This window comes from Trachinotus anak, unplaced genomic scaffold, assembly GCF_046630095.1.
Source record: "Trachinotus anak isolate AG129_WGS33_773 ecotype Australia unplaced genomic scaffold, CSIRO_AGI_Tana_v1 ptg000003l, whole genome shotgun sequence".
Classification (NCBI taxonomy): Eukaryota; Metazoa; Chordata; class Actinopteri; order Carangiformes; family Carangidae; genus Trachinotus; species Trachinotus anak.
In genome coordinates, this window is record NW_027273854.1 from 16,913,808 (window position 1) to 16,932,385 (window position 18,578).

At 40.9% G+C, this 18,578-nt stretch overlaps 1 protein-coding gene across 2 annotated transcripts in view; it reads left to right on the top strand.

Moving 5' to 3' along the window:
* Positions 1-18,578, top strand: part of cacng3b (calcium channel, voltage-dependent, gamma subunit 3b) — a 32,436-nt gene that overhangs the window by 4,619 nt on the left and 9,239 nt on the right. Inside the window, exons 1-3 of one of the 2 annotated variants that reach the window (XM_071474158.1) lie at positions 6,219-6,384; positions 13,702-13,785; positions 17,112-17,252. In XM_071474158.1, coding sequence (XP_071330259.1) covers positions 6,234-6,384; positions 13,702-13,785; positions 17,112-17,252 — 376 coding nt within the window. In that variant the 5' untranslated portion in view covers positions 6,219-6,233. Of the gene's footprint in view, positions 1-6,218; positions 6,385-13,701; positions 13,786-17,111; positions 17,253-18,578 lie in introns of those variants that run through there. The other variant, XM_071474157.1, reaches the window with a different exon arrangement.

Below are 18,578 nucleotides of genomic sequence, written 5' to 3' on the forward strand. Positions count from 1 at the left end.
TGCGTGTGTGTGTGTGTGTGTGTGTGTGTGTGTGTGTATGACATTACTCACATTCTTTCCACTTTTTGTCTGTCTTTAAGATAATTCTCATTTTTACAAATTAAATTAGAAGACTGATAGGTCTATCAGTTTAATGTAGCTCAGCACAAAGACAACTCCAGCTTTCATATATAATAGTTGTACCTTGTGTATTTAAGACAAGACTAGAGACAAGACTAAGAGTCTACAGCCATGGCAGTAATTCTGACGGGCTGTATTTAGGTGCAGCGGTGATTTGAGCTCCAAAGCAGAGCTTTGTGCTGGATGTAAAGTCAGGGGATCAACAAAGTTATTACATTTCATCCTGAGGGGGGCACTAATTTGTGTACCAAATCTTAATGGCCATCATTTGAATACTTAGGAAGACATTTCACTCAGTGTCACAAATATGAAGCCTGTGGTGGCACTGCAGGAAAAGTCAGGGGCTCACCAAAGTCATTAGGCTACATCATCGGGGAACCATTAATGTCTGTGCAAAATTTCATGGCAAGCCATCAAACAGTTGTTGTGATATTTCAGTCTGGACCAAAGTGGGTTACCAGCTGAGCCACACAGCTAGTTAGCTAAAACACTGTGGTTTAATAAGCAGTTTATTATGATAGTTTACCATCACAGCTGGACCTGGTGATCACATGCAGCACCTGTTGCTCTGCACAGCGTCATAGCTCTGAACTAAACCCAGGTGATTCTTGGCTGTATTTCTGGTTTGCATGCTAGCTAATAAGACAAAATGTCACGTGAGATGGGTTTGGAGCTGTTTGAAGACGTACTTTACCTCTTTGGCTAGCTGTTTTCCTCTGCTGCTTCTGTTCTCATGCTAAGCTAGCCAAACATGCTGCTGCACACCCCAAGATGAAACTGATTCCATTCCTCTCATCCAAATCCTTTTAAACCAGCAAACAAGCATAATTTCAAACATTTCTGATTATTTCTTGAAGAGTGTGAGTCACCTTTGTGGGGTCAAACTTCACAGAAGGTGTAGTTTTGTGTCTCGTGCTTCACAACTTACAGTCGATGGTTTGACTTTGATCCTCTGAAAATTCTCTGCATAGGGGCAAGGAAACTTTGTTTTTCAATTACCATTAAAAAGATACATTGCCTCCAGTGGTAGTGTGTGTGTGTGTGTGTTTTGTGTGTGCCTGTGTGTTTGTTTGTGTGTCTGATGCAGCCAGACATAACCATGTCATTCTGGGGGGCATAGAAGGCTATTACAGGGCCAGATGGCATAGGTATAAGACTGCATTGAATGCACACTCATTTACATACACACTAACACACGCACACACACACACACACACACACACACACACACACACACACACACACACACACACACACACATACACACACACACACACACACACACTTGTAATTGAATGAATAATAGGGAAATTCTAGGATATTCCCAAGCCACCAAATAAGCACAGCTGTGGGAGCAGTACACCAAGTTAACACAATGTCAGCACAATGTCAGTGCATGCACATATGGACACATGCACAGACACACACATGCAGGCTCACATATGACAGACACAAAAATATGCAAAAGCACACATGCATACAAAATAACACAATACACAGCTAAAGTGAATAAGTTATTCTTTATCTCTTCTCTCGTTCTGTCCATCTTATCCCCACTTCACTCATTCCTGAGTCCCTGGTTGTCACAGTTTTATAATTCATAAACACCTCATAAACTGACAGGAAATGGATGTCTCTGACTGCTTACAGTGGCTTGTACTCTGCCCGCCATCAGAGAGTGAGTGAATGAGAGATAGACCGAGGGGTGGGGGATGGGGGGTGAGAAACATCATGAATGCAGTGTTCTTACAGCAAATGTATAGAGCAGTCATGCATGCCTAGCCTGCTGCATATATAACATGCAGAACATTTTCCAGTGGCACAGTTTAAACGCCTTGAGAATCATCCCATGAAGATGGTTTTTCTTCTTTTTTTTTTTTTGTTTCAGTTTTTTTTTTTTTTTGCTTTAAACATGATTCACAATGCAGTGAAAGTTGACTAAATTGAAGTGTGATTGTTTTCTGTTTTCTGTAATTGGACTGACCCCATTTATTAAACATGCAATGGATATCTTAAGGATGAAGAAAAATGTGTGTTACTGGAAGTTTTGGATTAACAGCTCTCAGCCAGGTGTGAATTAAACCTGTGCTGTTTGGCCTGAGTGTAAAAAACAGTTGAAAACTGTGGCAGGTTGTTTAGATGAACGGGGTATCAAACCATACAAAAACAATAAGATAGATCTACATAGCGAATGATAATGAAATATGCAACACAATTAAGTCAGCACTGCAAAAGAAAATACTCCACAAGTCAAATCAGATTTCAGTGTTGTATTCAATCAAGCAAGCCAGCAAGTGGTTATATGTGATTGTGTGTGTGTGTGTTCATCCCACAGTTGCTACATTCAGTTCACTCAGTAAAGGATCCTTTTTGGTTTCACAATTCCGTTCCATCCAGTTTCATTACAGTAATGAAGGTCAACTCAAACATCCGCTTCAGGTTTTTACCCCACAGCACAAATTAACTGGGAAACTCAAATGAAAACGACAGCATTTATAATCACAAATCCACTGTGAATATTTGCAGTATATTCACAGAGTACTCACGGTATTCACAGTACTGTCGCTCAGTCAGTTGTTAACATATTCCACTTCCTGGGCTTCAAATGTTGTTGGTCATAGCAGACCTACCTGTGTGTCTGTGAAGTGTGGCGAGATGTTGAAGACCTAAATGAAATAAAACGTATAATCACCACTTCACGTGAAATGTGTCAACATCAATCTACAGACAACAATACTAAACTTGCTGGCTAAAAGTGATTATACACGCAGATTAAACCCCATCACGGATTCGAACTGCTGTGTTACAGCAATATAATTATCAAACAGATGCCCTCCTTATTTTACCACCAATCTACTGAGTAATGATCATGCTTTGCACATATTCATCTTGTAGCTATAACTCTCAAGCCACAATACTTGAGCTACATAACACGCTCCCCAGTAACAAAATAAACTCAAAAGTCACAAACAATTCACATTCGCAAATAAATATCTAGCTAGGTCAAATGCCTGTGATCTGGTGTCATTATCAAGTTAATGAATCCAGAGATAAATGTCATGTTAATACCATGTGTAAATAAGGTCTGTGTCAAGTGTAGTGGGCTGTACTGACTTGCAGCACTTGTGCACACATCTACGCACCGACAGCTTCTGTGTGGTCAGGTTGGAATTTCTTGCCCGCAGTGAGTGTTTGTGTCTCTGCAGGTCCACTGAGGGGTTAAGTTCCCCCTGTGATAAATGAGCACGAGAAAGCCGGGAAATGAGGAGAGAAGCACGAACGGGGGAGCTAGAGGATGGAGACAGAGCATGAATGAGGGGAGACCACAACGTGCATGAATGAAGCAGGGGAGAGACGGTGGAGAGCGGTGGTGGGTGGAAAGTGATGGATGAGCTGTGCATGGCCTCAGTTTCAGGTGAATCTCTAGGGAGTGTTTGACCACGCCGGGGATCTAAATGATCACCTGGTAATAGAGAGAAGGAAGAGGGTTTTTAAACTCAGCCGGGACAAAAACAATCACCCACGAGGCTGTGGGAGGAAGGAAAGCATGAAGGAAGCAGGATGAAGGAATGAAGGTTTGGAGGACAGTGAAAAATGAGGTCACTCTATAGGGAGGTCAGCATTAATTAAAGATGTGGGGTGTTTGACCGTGTCTGGGATCAAAACAATCAGCTGACAGAACGGGACAGAGGTAAAGACAGAGGGGGCAAGAGGAAGTGTTAGGTAGAGGAAAGGGAATAGATAAAGACAGGGTTTGTCTAAATGTCGCCTGAGAATCAAAAAGGAATGAAAGGGTGAGGGAGATGATGGAAGGTGGAGGTGTGGTGACTGTTGATGCACAAGTTGATGCAACGAGCGATTTTAACTAATATTTGAAATTTTGTCTCTTGGATTGTATTTAAATCTATGGCACATATTTATTCATTTTCCTTTTTATTTCTAGAAATGTCTTTCAGTATTTCAGAAATTTATGTTATATTTTGTTCGTTTAATCCATTCAAAAACCTGTGTCTATGTGTGTGTGTTTGTGTGTGTGTAAACATACAGTACATAACATGTTAATTAGTGAGCTTTGGAATTGGTATAGGAAAATTTTGTTGCCTTTAGACAAAGTTTAGACAGTCTATCCCTGTTTCCTTTGTGCTAAGCTAAGTCTCCTGCCTGTAGCTTCCTATTTACTGTGCAGACATGAGATTAGTTTTGATCCTCTCATCTAACTCTCTAGCAGAAAGCAAATCAGTGTATTTCCCAAAGTATCAAACTGTTCCTTTAATGTTTTCACATTCTGCAGTTGGGGTAGTTCTCATAGTCCTGTGAATACCCATCTTTTTCTGTGTAGGAGGTATGGAGGAAGACAGGGAAGGATGAAAGAAAAGAAGTAGAAAGGAGACTCAAGACACAAGAAGGCAGCGTGTACAGTAACTATGTGTGGGATATCAGTCTCCTCCTAACAGGGAGACACAGTGAGCAGGAGAAGACGGTGCACAAGGGATGAGTGGAGAATTTGTAAAGAGGTGATAATTGCTAACAGGAAGGGGGTGAGAAGGGATGGGCAACAGCTGAGGATGGATAGTGTTGGACCGGACCCGGGATGAAAATGATAAAAAGAGTTGGAGAAGAATGTAAAATAAATACCCCTGGCTTCGGAAAGATGTGGGGTAAGTCTTAGACAGAGCCAAGGGACATTTAGACATGTTTCAAAAGAAAGTACCAGGGGAGGGAGATGAGAACAGAAGGAGGGGTGAAAGAGGAGATATACCCGGAGATAAGAAGTATGTGCCTTGGGAGTAAGTGTGGAATGGCGAGAGAGATGCATAGAAGGAGTGAAAGATGATACAGCAAAGGGAAAGAATGTTTCAATATTGCAGTGCCCCAATGCACAAAGCAAAGTATATAAAGAAATGATTTTTTGAGTTTGATGTCCTGCACAGAGCTCTGATCTCAACCGCATTCAACACCTTAGGGGTGAACTGGAATGCAGACTGCGAGCCAGGCCTTATCACGCAGCATCAGTGCTTTACCTCACTAATCATTCCATGCAGCCAGATTCAAACTCTTGTGGAAAGTCTTTCCAGAAAAGTGGAGGCTGTTGTGGCAACATATTAATGTCCATGGTTTTGGAATGAGATGTTTAACTGCTATATATGGGTGTAATGTTCAAGTGTCCACATACTTTTGGCCACGCAGTGTAGACAGATCCTGGAAACAAGTGAGATGAGACGAGAGAGGATGAGGAGAGGATTGGAAAGGGATGAATGACTGTTTTGGAAATGAGAATAGAGAAAACGAAGTAGAGTAAAGGGGGGCTGATGAGACGGTTTGAAACAAGAACAGTGAGATGTTTGAGAGAAAGAGAGAGAAGCAAACATAGGTGGATTTGAGGAAGAACAGACTGAGAAAAGGGAGAAAGAACAGAGAAAGAGGAGAGGTGTGCAACCAAGCAGAACCTGTCTCGTTCTCTTTCATCAGTCATCACCGTGGAAACTAGCCTCTTCCTCTCTCTCCTTCTTTCCCCCTCTCCTCCGCCTGGAACGAGGTAATCAGAGAGAGTGAGAGAGGTAGAGACGGATAGAGAGAGTGAGAGAGAGAGGGGAAGAGGCACAGTCACCCACACTGAGCTGTCAGAGGCGCTCTGAGGAAACAAGCCGTCCAATTTGCTCTGCTTTTCAACTTCCTTTCACTTCCCTTGCTCACTCTTCCCCTCTTCCGTTTTCTAGTCGACAAAACCCTTTGTATTCTGAGTACATGTGTTTGTGTGTGCATGTGGCTGTGTCGAGACGGGCCACTCACATGCAGTGTTTGGACCACACACCATCTGATTAGGGACAGTTCACCTAGGAACAAGGCTGGCTTCGCCAAAAATACTACAGCAATGGTCATTTGTTCAAATGCCGAGAACGACTTAGGTTAATGTTTTACTGACAAGGACCTCTTGTGGTCGTACAAATTATGACTGTACTTTCTCAGAGGCAAAGGGAGATTCGGAGGACAGCAGGTACATAGGTAAGCATGCAAAGCCAGTGATTTCAACAAGGACCACTGTTTGCATTTGTTTTCAACCAGGAGTCAACAACCTGATGACTTGATCTCTTGACTTTTTCTCTGGCAGCACTATGGTGTTGATCTTTGTGGGTTTGAGTGGGATGTCTCAACAGGTGTTGGATGGATTGAAAGTTTGGTACACACATGCTAATGCTAATGCTTCTCTCAGGCTGAAGTGCAATCACATAACTTTCCATCTAGCACCATCATCACATCAAAATGGTAATTTGTCCTACTCTTTGGTTGGTGACCTATTCCTTGCATGATCTTTCATAGTTTAAACTATGATCTTTCTTTACCTCATAGTTTAGATATTAAGTATTTTTGTAAAAGTAACTGTAATTGTTTTAACTGCATCTGCGTCCAGAACAAGCTAAAATCCTCAAATTCTTCAGTGTGGTTAGGTTGAGGTAGTTGTTAGGGTTAGCCATGTTCATGTTATAATGAACGTTGAGCTCCATACTGCTGTGGAAATTAAATATACACACAGAAGAGCTCTCCCACTACACTAAAAGTAAGTCTGAGCAAGAATTATCTTATTTTGTCCCCTGTCTGTCAAAAATGTGTCCACCCTGTGCTCTACAGAAAGTGTTACAAACATACCAACCTGGATCTTTGCTTACATCAGAGCATTCTTGGTTGGTTGTTGTTGTGTTGTTTCATTTAGTTTCAGTGTTTTCCCTGTAACTCTTTTGTACCCACAGTCTGTCTGTGTGTGTGTGTGTGTGTGTGTGTTTGTGTGGGAGAGAGAGTATGATGGATCAAGGACAAACAGCTGGCATCTCATGACCAGCACATCATAATCATAGGGGGCATGTGGACACACAGTGTTGTTTGTGTTTGCCTTTTTAACCTTGATTCAGGCACTATTTTTTCCAGTGGAGTATTTATTATGCATTCTGCATCATTTGCCTGTAATTTCACAAGTAGAACTAGACTGATAAAGTAGACCTATGTTCATGTTTTTACTGAAATCATGCAGTATGTTAATTGGTCAGAGTTGTCAAAAATGATATGATGACATAGTTTGTTGTTAATATCCATTGTATAACTGATCAAGAAAACACTGCCTCTATCTAGAAGGGGCTTTTGTGATGTTTTATTTATTTATTTGTCATTTTTGATAAGCTATTATAAATGCAGACAGCATAGACACAAACTGGCCAGGAAAGGTTAGCAATAGAAGACAGTGAAGGAAAGACTGAGGAGAGTGAAAAGAAAGCAAGGAGGTGCAAAAGGAGAAAGCAAGATGTGGGATAAAGCTTAATAATAAAAGTGTGTTAGTAGCTCGAAGAATAGCCAACAGTTAGTCAGGCATCAGTGAAATGGAAAGTGTTCCACCTCTACATCTTTTAGCCCTTGGACTTGCTGCACTACTGTTTTCATACATAATTTTAAAACGTGTGTGTGTGTGTGTGTGTGTGTGTGTCTGTGTGTGTGTGTGTGTGTGTGTGTGTGTGTGTGTGTGTGTGTGTGTGTGTGTGTGTTTGACAGTAGCAGTGTACTCGGCTCAGCAGGAGAAACTAGACCCCATGACACATGAGATAAAACATACAGACACACAGGGGCAGACAATCATGCACACACTAGACTCCCATCCCCATTTGCTGTGTCCCATAATGCCTTTCTGTGGCTGTAGTTGCAGCTACCCTCAGGCCACCCTGACCTTTGTGAGGCAAATGTCTCTTGATAGATGGCCCCACTGTGTATGTCTGTATGTGTGTGTTAGAAAAATTGTGTGTTTGTGCTATCTTAGTATGTATGTCATTGTATTTCCCTATGTCTGTGTGTGTGTATGTGCGTGTGTGTGTGTGTGTGTGTGCATTTGTTCATTAGTTTGTAGTTAATTAGACCAGAGAAAAACAACCTAACAGCACACAGAATTAGAGAAACAAAACAGCAGTGTGACGTAGTCAGCCCTAATTACGAAGAAGCGGCATGTTGATGCTGCTGAATGTTCAAATGAATGTTTGTGGTTGCATGTATGAAAGAGCTACCTGTGTGTTAAACTGACATAAACAAAACAGAACAGACAGTTGGTGTAGGTAGGAGTCAAGCTAACTTACAGTAATCTATGTGACTGAGCACATCTCTTATGGTTTTAAAGGGAATGTACTTTCCATGCTGTTTCCTGTGATGAAAGGAAACTGTTTAAATATAAACGCTGTGAATTCCTCTTGACGGTATTTAATCTGCCACCTTGTGATAGTGGGAGCAGATTCTAATGGTGTGTGTTTTGCTTGAGCTGTGCTAAAATTGAGGGGAAATTTGTTTATAAAAGATGTATAGTTATCCATATTTCAGGGTATTTAAATCTATAAGGAGACAACTGAAAAGGCATCAGTCTAAGAGACATTACCTGTATATTGACGTTATAGCCTGAAATTGGACAGAATCTCAGTAACAGCTGTAAGATCTTTGGCAGAAATTATGTAGGTTCTTAAATATAAAGAAGATCATCCACTTTTTACAAAATGTTGTGTACCACCTCTTCTTATTCCTTTAATATGCAGGTTGTTATGATTTACTATGCTTTGTTGCTGAGACACAATGGTAAATACTAGTAAAATACTAGAAATCCTCTTGTTTCTCACTGTAAATTGAACTGCTGAGTTATATTATCTGTATGAGCAATATCGAACCTTACTGTAGTGTATGTCCTTTCAAGCACAATGAACCAGTAGTCCTTTTGTTTTATCCATCTGATCAGGCAAGATAATATAGAGACTATAAGGGTTATAACCAACAGGCAACTGATACATTTTACTAGAATTTTGCTGTGCACATTTAATACTGAATTTCTGTTTGCTGGGAGGTGCTTCTGTGTGAAATAGACATAATGAATTAAAGAAAAGAGGAGTTATATGGGGAAACATAAGCAAACCTAAAGTATCCTAGCCTGGGTTTGAAGAGGTTGTGCTGGTTTCTCTGTGATGGGATCATGAGCTGGTTGTGACACCTGACATAAGCCTGTGTGACAGCTACTGACTCACTCACTGATATAGCATTTGGAGGTAGCTCACCAAAACCTCAGAGAGGGCCGTGATACATGCGCAACCACCTACACACACACATCTGTTCTGTTGATTGAGCTCATCCACCGTTAGACAGCTACTTTTTTTGCTATAGTTTGACAGTTTGTCCAAGTTTCTTGCTTACAACCCACCAAGTGCATGCTGGGATACACTTAAGCCCACCTGTGAAACTGAAGAGGATAAGTATAAATGTATAAATGGATACACAATACAAAGTTTAATATCTAAACTGACTCCAAAGCACATATCTCAGACAAGGCTGGATAACCCAATAAATGTCTCTGTATTTTTTATTAATTAAGCTTAACAGTCATGGCAAATTTAAGTGCTGTATTTCATGAGAAATACTTCAAATGCCTTATTTATGAAAATAATTAATTTGTCCCTTCAGCTGTAGCCAGGTCCAGAAACATAACCTGCTTGGTGAAGGTACAGCAATAAAACCCATTTATACAACTGAAACCAATGAAATACACAAATGAGACTGGTGATATTTTATATTTTTGTCATCAAATTTCATGAAACCAATATCCTGAGTTTGCATGAGACCAACTCTTAGTACTTTGCGTCTCTCAGCTCTAAGCCCATTGGTTCCTGAGGAGGAAAATCTATAAAACCAGGTCAATATTACCAGACACCAGACCTTCAAGCAAAGTTGAAACCCAAAAGTTGACCCAAGCAGCTACCACCAGCCTGCTGAGCCTGCTGATCACCACACACAGCAGCATCGATCTCTCTCTCGCTCGCTCCCTCTCTCGCCCTCGCAGCGCAACAACTAGCACAGCCCACTGGGAATCTTCATGCCCCCCGATTGGCTTCTCCGTGACTGAAACACACCAAACTTCATAGAAAAAATCCTCCAAAGTTTGGTGCAGATGGGTTGGGTACAATTTGCTTAACCTTGCTGACAAATAAACAAACAGACATGGGTGAACACATCACACATAACCTACATGAAATAGAGATTGTTCAGTAGTCTCACATCACGAGTCCCAGTTGAGTCTCAAGTCAAGTTTCAAGTCACTGTGTGTGTGACTTCAGTGTGACTGGAGTCCAAGTCGCAAACTCGTCACGCTATTTTTAGAAGGCCATTGTTATTTTCAAGACATCATCAGGTACACTAACACAAAACTGCGTGTTAATGAGGGTGTCTGTGTGTGAATGCAGGTATGTGTGTGTGTGTGTGTGTGTGTGTGTGTGTGTGTGTGTGTGTGTGTGTGTGTGTCCGCTTTAAACTGTGTTTATTCAGTCGGGATTTAGGCCACCGAGAGAGAAATAAAAGCAGCCATATCCTCTATGTTCATGAGTGTGTGTATGTGTGTGTGTATGTGTGTGTGTGTGTGTGCGCGCGCGCATGTCATTTTGATTGTGTGAAGCTGTTTGTTGCTCTATAAATCAGAATGGTTCAATACAAATCTGTCTATTTAAAAGACAGGAGGTATAATGAATTTCCCCGCTGGTAAACACAAGGCAGAGCTCTGACTGATGATGCTTTATGCTTTGACGCATCCAACAGGAACATCTATGGTTACATTTACCTTCTGTGACAACTTTTATCATCCAGTTAAACCAGGCCACATCACAGCATCAAGTGAACAGTATTCTGTATCTTTCTTAATGTCAACAAACCCTATAAAAAAACAAAACCAACAACAAACTGATTTAGCTTACTCCTCTGCTGTTGTCCAAAAACTATTTAAAACATCAGTGAGTCACGAGATTGGACTGGATGGTTCCTTCATTACAGAGAGCATGGCCACTGTAGTTAATTTTGAGTCAAACCATCTGCTGCCTGAAATACTCATGACACACAACTAGGGGTGAGCTATCTGATGATTTTGTATGTGGACGATCTTACTTTGGTATATGATCTAATTTTCAGATGAATCATACAGATTGCGCTATTAAAAGGTGCTATGTTTAACCAACCCATTGTTAACTGTTAAACGGCTAGTCTGCTATATGCAGCTGTTCTGCTCTGTAGCTTCTGTGAGTTTGTCGTAGCAGCTCATGTACCGTCACTACCTGCAGCCCAAGACAGTTGAGTTGGAGTCCTGTCCTATCCCATGGGATAAGAGACAGACAGGGTTAGGAAGTCAGAAAGTATTAAGAGATGGACTTATGTATTTTTCTTTTAGGTGTGTTGACAATAAGCAAAATATAGAATAACAGCAGGCTTATTCCATTTGTGTGCAGCCATAAAATATTTACATTTGACGAGAACCAGGGAATTTGACTTTTACTTAAATCAATTATCAAGATAGTTGCTGTTTCTGTTGATTGACTAATTGATTAATCGACAAATTGTTGCAGCTCTAGTGGTTTCTGTGTAGTCTTGAAAGAAGAAATTGTCATTCTGTTTGCACTGTACCACCAGTGCACAAAACAGATAATATACTGGATATAGAGGAAGATTTAAGTAGTATCCATTTTTAAACCATGTGTAGGTATACAGTGAGAAAATCAAACCTCCAGGTATAATTTTCTCTTGCTTTTCCTTTGTGAGCCTGGTGGTTGCATTTTCAGTCACAAAAGCAGAAAATGAGAAATGAAAGGATGAATTGATGTGGATTACAGCATTAAAAGGGTGTGCAAAGCTGATACTATCCATAAACTTGTGTATGTTTGTTGAATTTGTGGTATAGCTCTCAGCGTAAGGGACTTTGATTCATGAAGATTTTTACAGAATATTACTTTATTAAATCCAGATATAAAAGACTGTAGGCTACAAATGTATCAGAGTCTCAGTCAGAGGTTGTTTCCTATCTCTGACTGCATCAGCTAGATGAATCAATTTATGAATGATTTTCTGAGTGTGGGGACTGGAAAGAACCTCTTCATATGCAAATAAGCAATTAGGTTGAGTCGTTCATTTGTTCATCACCAGCCTCTATCCTCCCATTTCTCTCTGATACCCTCGTGCCGTTTTACCACCAAACCTCTTTCAACCAGCACTTCCTCTCTCTTCATCCTCCTTCATCTTCCTTTCTCTCCTCTTCCCCTTCACCACCCCTCTGTCCCCCTCCCCCCTCTCTCTGTCATATCCCCTGTGGTGTTGACCATGTGCGAATGGGACTGAATGATGGGTGGGAATGAAGCTACGTGCAGTGCACACACACACACACAAACAGGCACACTTACACACGTACAGTAGGTTTAATGCTCACACAGAGAAACACACGTCCACATGCAAGCGTATAAGGGATGAGTGTGCGTGTGTGTGTGGTGTGTGTTTGCGTGTTTGAGGAGGTCTTGTACAAAGGAGGATGAGTCACTCTGCCTGACACATGGCACACTCATAGGAGACTGCATCCTCATCAATACAACTCTGTCTCACGCACACACACAGATGCGCACACATTAACTGATATACACTGATATAAACACTCTAGATACAGAAGGCTTTTACTTACATGCATGATTGGTAGTGTTCATGTATCAGTTTAATGAGCTCGGTTGATGTGTGTGTAAACTTAATGTACGAATTTTAGTAGCTGTGTATGTTTGTATTTAAAATGGTGTGTATGTGTGTGTATGTGTGTGTGTGTGTGTGTGCTGGGTGTGATAAGGCTTTTCATTAGTGTTTCCCACACATAGCCTGAAGGCTACAGCCCTGCTCTGCATCATCTGTCATATCTCCCTCTCTCTCTCTCCCTCGCTCTCTCTCTCTCTCTGTCTCTCTCTCTCTTTCTCTCTCTCTTTGCTGGTTTTTCTGCTTTTGGTGTACATTCATGTCTGTGATGTGTATGTTCACTCACACTGCAGTACAATCACATAAGAATATGATTGATTATTGATTGACAAAAACAGTTAAATCCAACAACCCATATCAGTGACTGACTGACTAGTTGTTTAATCAAAAACATAACTGATTAATTCATTAATTATAAGTTGCTTTGGATAAAAGTGTCAACCGAGTAAATGTAAATGTAATTCAATCAAAGAAAGTAGCTGTTCCTGCGGTTGCATCCTTAACCTGGTACATGAACGTTGCTGTGCATTTCTACCTAGCTACTCAAGCTAATGGCTGCTGCTTTCATGACAACAGCAAATGTTTACATTTTGCATTTAATGCATTTATCTGATGCTCATTTTGATCCATTGACAGTGAGTGCAACAGTAAAATAAGCTTTCATTTCCTAACAGAAATGAGTGCAAGGCAAAGCAACACCATGTTAAAAGATACAACTTCCCATAACTAAGTTAAAGTTACAACCTAACATAACTGGTTTTGTCCTCTCCTGGTTTGTTAATTTTGAGTTACTGCTCAGAAAGTAATTTGAAGACTTATGATCTGCAGTCGGACTGTTACGAAAAAAAAAACCTCAAAACCAGCACGATGGGTAGAAATGCACAATTTATTTTATCCCAAATTAGCATGACCAGTGGAAATCCAGTGTGTGTATGTCTTTAAGTTGAGGAAATAGCATTTCATTGACTCAGAATTTCCTCCTGTGGGACAATAAAGATCTGAAATGAGCTGATCTGTGTTTCTCCTCTGCAGGAACATTCAGGGGAGTGTGTAAGAAAATTGATCACTTTCCAGAGGATGCTGATTATGAAGCGGATGCTGCTGAATACCTCCTCCGTAAGTTTTGAACACACAAACATAACATGTGTACACATGCATACACAAACATGGAAATGTTTGCAGCTAGTGTTCGCTTTTAGTACCCCATTACCCTATTTTTAGGTCCCTAAATTCCTGTAAGCCTTTGTAAAAGTAAGCAAGGCGCTCCGAATGAAGCATGAAGATATATTTCATTCAAACTATTTTCCAACTTTCTTCCCATTCTGATTCAGTTGTACAATATCTTCTGTGGCTTTGTTAGGGTCATCTTTGCTTGAGACTTGAGAATAATTTTTTTGTGGAAAGCCTGTATTACAAATGGTGCAGAGCTTAAAACTGTCAAGTTAACTTATGGGAAGTGTAGGACCCAGCATTTGGGAACTTGGCCGTGGAGACTAAAGGTTGGGATATCTCAGCCTCTGCTGCTTCAATTTTGATCATTCATTTTATGTATCTAAAAGAATCCCCCAACTTGGAGGGCAAAATGAAATCCCTGGCGTACACCTTTGATGAGTGGGCTGAGTGCCACTGTTGGCACTGTCGCCTCACAGCAAAAAGTTCTGAGTTTTAATTCGGGGACTGGAGCCTTTCTGTGTGGAGTTGGCATGTTCTCCCTGTGTCTGTGTGGGTTCCCTCTGGGTACTCCGGCTTTCTCCCACAGTCCAAAGACATGCACGTTAGGTTAATTGGAGTGTCTAAATTGCCTGTAGGTGTGAATGTGAGCATGAATGGCCGTTTGTCTCTATATGTCAACCCTGTGATAGACTGGCGTCCTGTCCAGGGTGTGCCCCGCCCTCGCCCAATTGGCTACAAAATCTCGTGACTCAGTACAGAATAAGTGGTATAGATAATGGATGGATGGATAGACACCTTTATGATCATATTAAAGACTTTATTTTATTTTATTTTTTTTTTTTGGGGGGCTTTTTTATGCCTTTATTATAGCTTAGTGGAGACTGACAGGAAAGGGGGTAGAAAGAGGGGAATGACATGCAGGAAGGAGTCAGACCGGTCGGGAGTCGAACCGGTGACTGCCCTGCTAAGAGCATCTTGCGCTCAACATGGTACGCGCCCTAACCACTCGACTACCGGGCCTCCCCTCATATTAAAGACTTTAGATTTGTAACCCCACTGTTATCATTCTGAGCTTGAATCGAATTGATTTGAATAAGAGCCAAGAGTAAATCATTATAGATGAGATGGACAAAACTGAGAAGACTGAATAGATGGAAGACAGGTCCTACATGTGTTGTTTAGCTTTCACCGGCAGAAACAAGGAGGAGATAGATGGACCGAGGCTATAATGGAGTGAACAAGAGATATGAACAGTTGCCAGAGTTTTATCAGCAAATAAGAAAAAAGAGAAGAAAAAACATTGCCATGATGAGAAATTGACAAAGGAGGAAAAAGGAAGCACCTTGTTATTTATTTATGTGTTATCAAAAGACTAATATGACAGAAGTAAAAAGGATGCAGCCATAAAGATAGAACAAGAGGGTGGTTTAGTGGAGAACAGAAAGGAGGGGGCTCCCTGTTGTTTCTCCCACAGTAAACATAGAGTAAAGATGGATGGAATGAGAAAGCAGCCACACAAAAAAAAAAAAGAAAATGGATTCAGCCTGTGCTTCTTTTTCATTGCTCCACTGAACACAGAGCAACATCCCCAGAGGCAGCCAATTAGATCACAGGCCTCAGAGCTGGCCAGCCAATGGGGAGCGGGGACCTAGTGACCGGCATTTCATACAGCCCAAGGGTGTGGGCCACAGGGGTGGGGCCTGTACACTCAACGGCGCAACACCACTGGTCCCAGCAGATGTCAGTCATACTGTATATGTTTTGGAATGTAAAAAGACATAAAGGAAACATGTTTACAATTAGAAACACATGATAGGCCGGACAGCTTTTAAACATATCGAACAATACCACCCAGCTCTGTGCATGACAAGCTGTTTGCAAGTATCCTTCAATATGCTATCACATCATGCGCACATATGGGGTTCTGGCAAATATTTCACTCCAACTGCAGCCTCGCTTTCATACTTATTATTTTGCCTTGCATATGTGTCAGTGCAGCTCTCCATCTGCCTTGGTTTTTGTCCATATTTTCCCTCTACATCCATCGCTCCCTCTCTCTCTCTTTCTTTCTCTCTCTTGCAAGGCCTCCGAATGCTTTAACATGTTCTGGATTCAGATTCAGTCAAGCATGTAGCAGCACACTGGCTCATGTGTTTGTGTGTGTCTCCTGTGTGTGTGTGTGTGTTTGTGTGATTGTGTGTGTGTAAAGTAAGTGACATATTTTTCATTGTTTAGCTCTATCCTCCAGCACAGTGGCTTTGAAATGAAACAGTGACTATGACATGAAAGTACTGAATTTAAGGGTGTTCACAGCCCGACTGCGATTGTAGACATTTTGACTGTTTTAAACATAATCTCTCAACCACACATACATGCTAGTGAACCGTTGTAGGTGTGCTTGTTAACTGTCTTTTTTTCTGTCTACATATATTGAAAATCAGATTTTTACACAGACTCTTTGCTTCATACAATGTACCATCTTCTATTTTGAATGTGTATTCTTCCTGTATGGTGCCATAAAGCAAACCAGCAAATCTACTACAAAATTGAAGTTGAATTCATCTGTAAAATGAAAAGTAGATGAAAGCAGTATTTTCAGAGATCTTGTTTTCATACTTTAATTACAATACAGCAATGGCACAAGATGATTCTATTCATCACAGGCAACATATTGATTATAAGGAGAAGGTTGTTACATGGCAGAACGTAGATCACAGGGGAAGACTTCATTACAAAACCTGGTGTAGGAAATTAAAGAATGAACTTATGAATGAAGGCAAATAAGGAGCACATACAAAACTGAGTCAACAATAAAATTAATCTGTCTCATTCATTGGAGTTTTTGACCTTTCAAGCTTTCTTTTACCTACTGAGCCTAGACTCACAGGACACTATCTCTACCATCTTATTTAACCAACTTTTTAAATGTCTGGCTATTTCCCAACACCTTAACATAATTCTGGAGGCTATATTTACACCTACAATAATGACTGAAATTGCACATTTTGATCTGTATGTGGTATTTGAGATCTGTCCCTAAAACATAAATCAGGATTCAAAGGCATTGCTGGTTCAAACCATCCACCACAGACTACCATAACTCTTATGTTACATATACAATGTAGGAAAGTTCCCTCCTCCATTCTGCATCTCCAACACAAATGATCCATTATCAGTTTCACTCTGTGGAGTCTGAAAGGCAACATCTTTACTCTGCAAAAATGTTTTCAGGTATAAACGTGTTCCTGCTCATTTTCGTGTGTGTACAGGTGCTGTGCGTGCCTCCAGTATCTTCCCCATCATGAGTGTGGGTCTGCTGTTCCTGGGGGGGCTCTGTGTGGCCGCCAGTGAGTTTTACCGGAGCCGACACAACGTCATCCTTAGTGCAGGAATCTTCTTCGTCTCCGCAGGTTAGTGATTCTATACGTGTGTGTGTGTGTGTGTGTGTGTGTGTGTGTGTCTGTTTGTGTGACTTTGTCATTGTATGTACATGAAGTTGCATTTTTCTTCAATAAAATATACAGTTTAAACCAGATATATTGACCCTGCAGTTAAGTCGTGATCTGGTTCAGTTTAGGAAGAAAATCCTCGGCTGTTCATTAGGAATTGTCACATTTTAGGATCATTTTACCTTTTTGGCTGCATTTGCTGCCAAAGTCACTGATTAAAAGTTTTGTTTATTATTTTCTGCTTGATTTTTTAATTTATTTTTCCTCCCTGGTGTTTCCTATTACCCCACATGATGTATGAAAGTAATTAAGTTCTTAAAATAATAATAACCAAAATAAGAGCATCAGAGAGTTGAAGAAATTTGAGCAAACAGTCCCTCAAAGTTATACAATTAAAAAGAATATTTTGCGGTATAAAGAATTTCTATAATGTGATTTTTAAGATTTTAAGATATTTAAAATAAATACTGCAAAATTATGAGCCCTATTTAATCTCCCCAAAGTCAAGTCAAATTTTATTTCATAATGCCCATTACCACAAATCACAAATTTGCCTCAAGGTGCTTAGCAACCTGTACACCCTCTGTTCTTAGACCCTTGACCCTTGAAAGACAAGGAAAAACTCCCCTAAATGCCTTTAATGGAAAAAATGGAAGAAACTTGTAGAAGAGCAACAGAGGAGGATTCCCTCTTCCAGGACGTGACATGCAATTGATGTCATGTGTACAGGCCACCAAAATAGATTCACAGTATAGACAGTCAGGATGACAGCATGATAGATTGTAAACATTAATGAAGAGTATGGGATATGGGGTGTGAAGATCTGGGAAGAGGACAGACTACACAAACACACAAGAGGCAAAACCAAGCACACCATTCCCACGTCAAGGAGAAGGAAACAAACACAAAGAGGGAGAGAGAGACAAGGAGGAGGCTCGGACTCCTGGAGGACAAGAGCCAGATCCAAAACATCTGAAATGAAGCACCGGCAGCCATGAGGAAGAGAGAGGCCCCAGGACGGCCAATGCTCCAGCACAAAGAGCCCGAGTGAAAAGAAGAGGCAGTGAGAAGAAAACGGGGAGCGAGAGAGAGAAAGACCAAGATAGGAACACATCCTGGACACTCATGTGCTTAAGGGAATAAACTGGGGGTTAGAGAGATGCAGTGGTTACCAGAAAGTTTACTGTAATCTTGTAGGACAGCATGGACTCATGGATTCATTGAGTAGTAGGCTGTAATATTAAAATGTACGGATGTTCAACACCATGGCAAAACTGCCAGCATTGA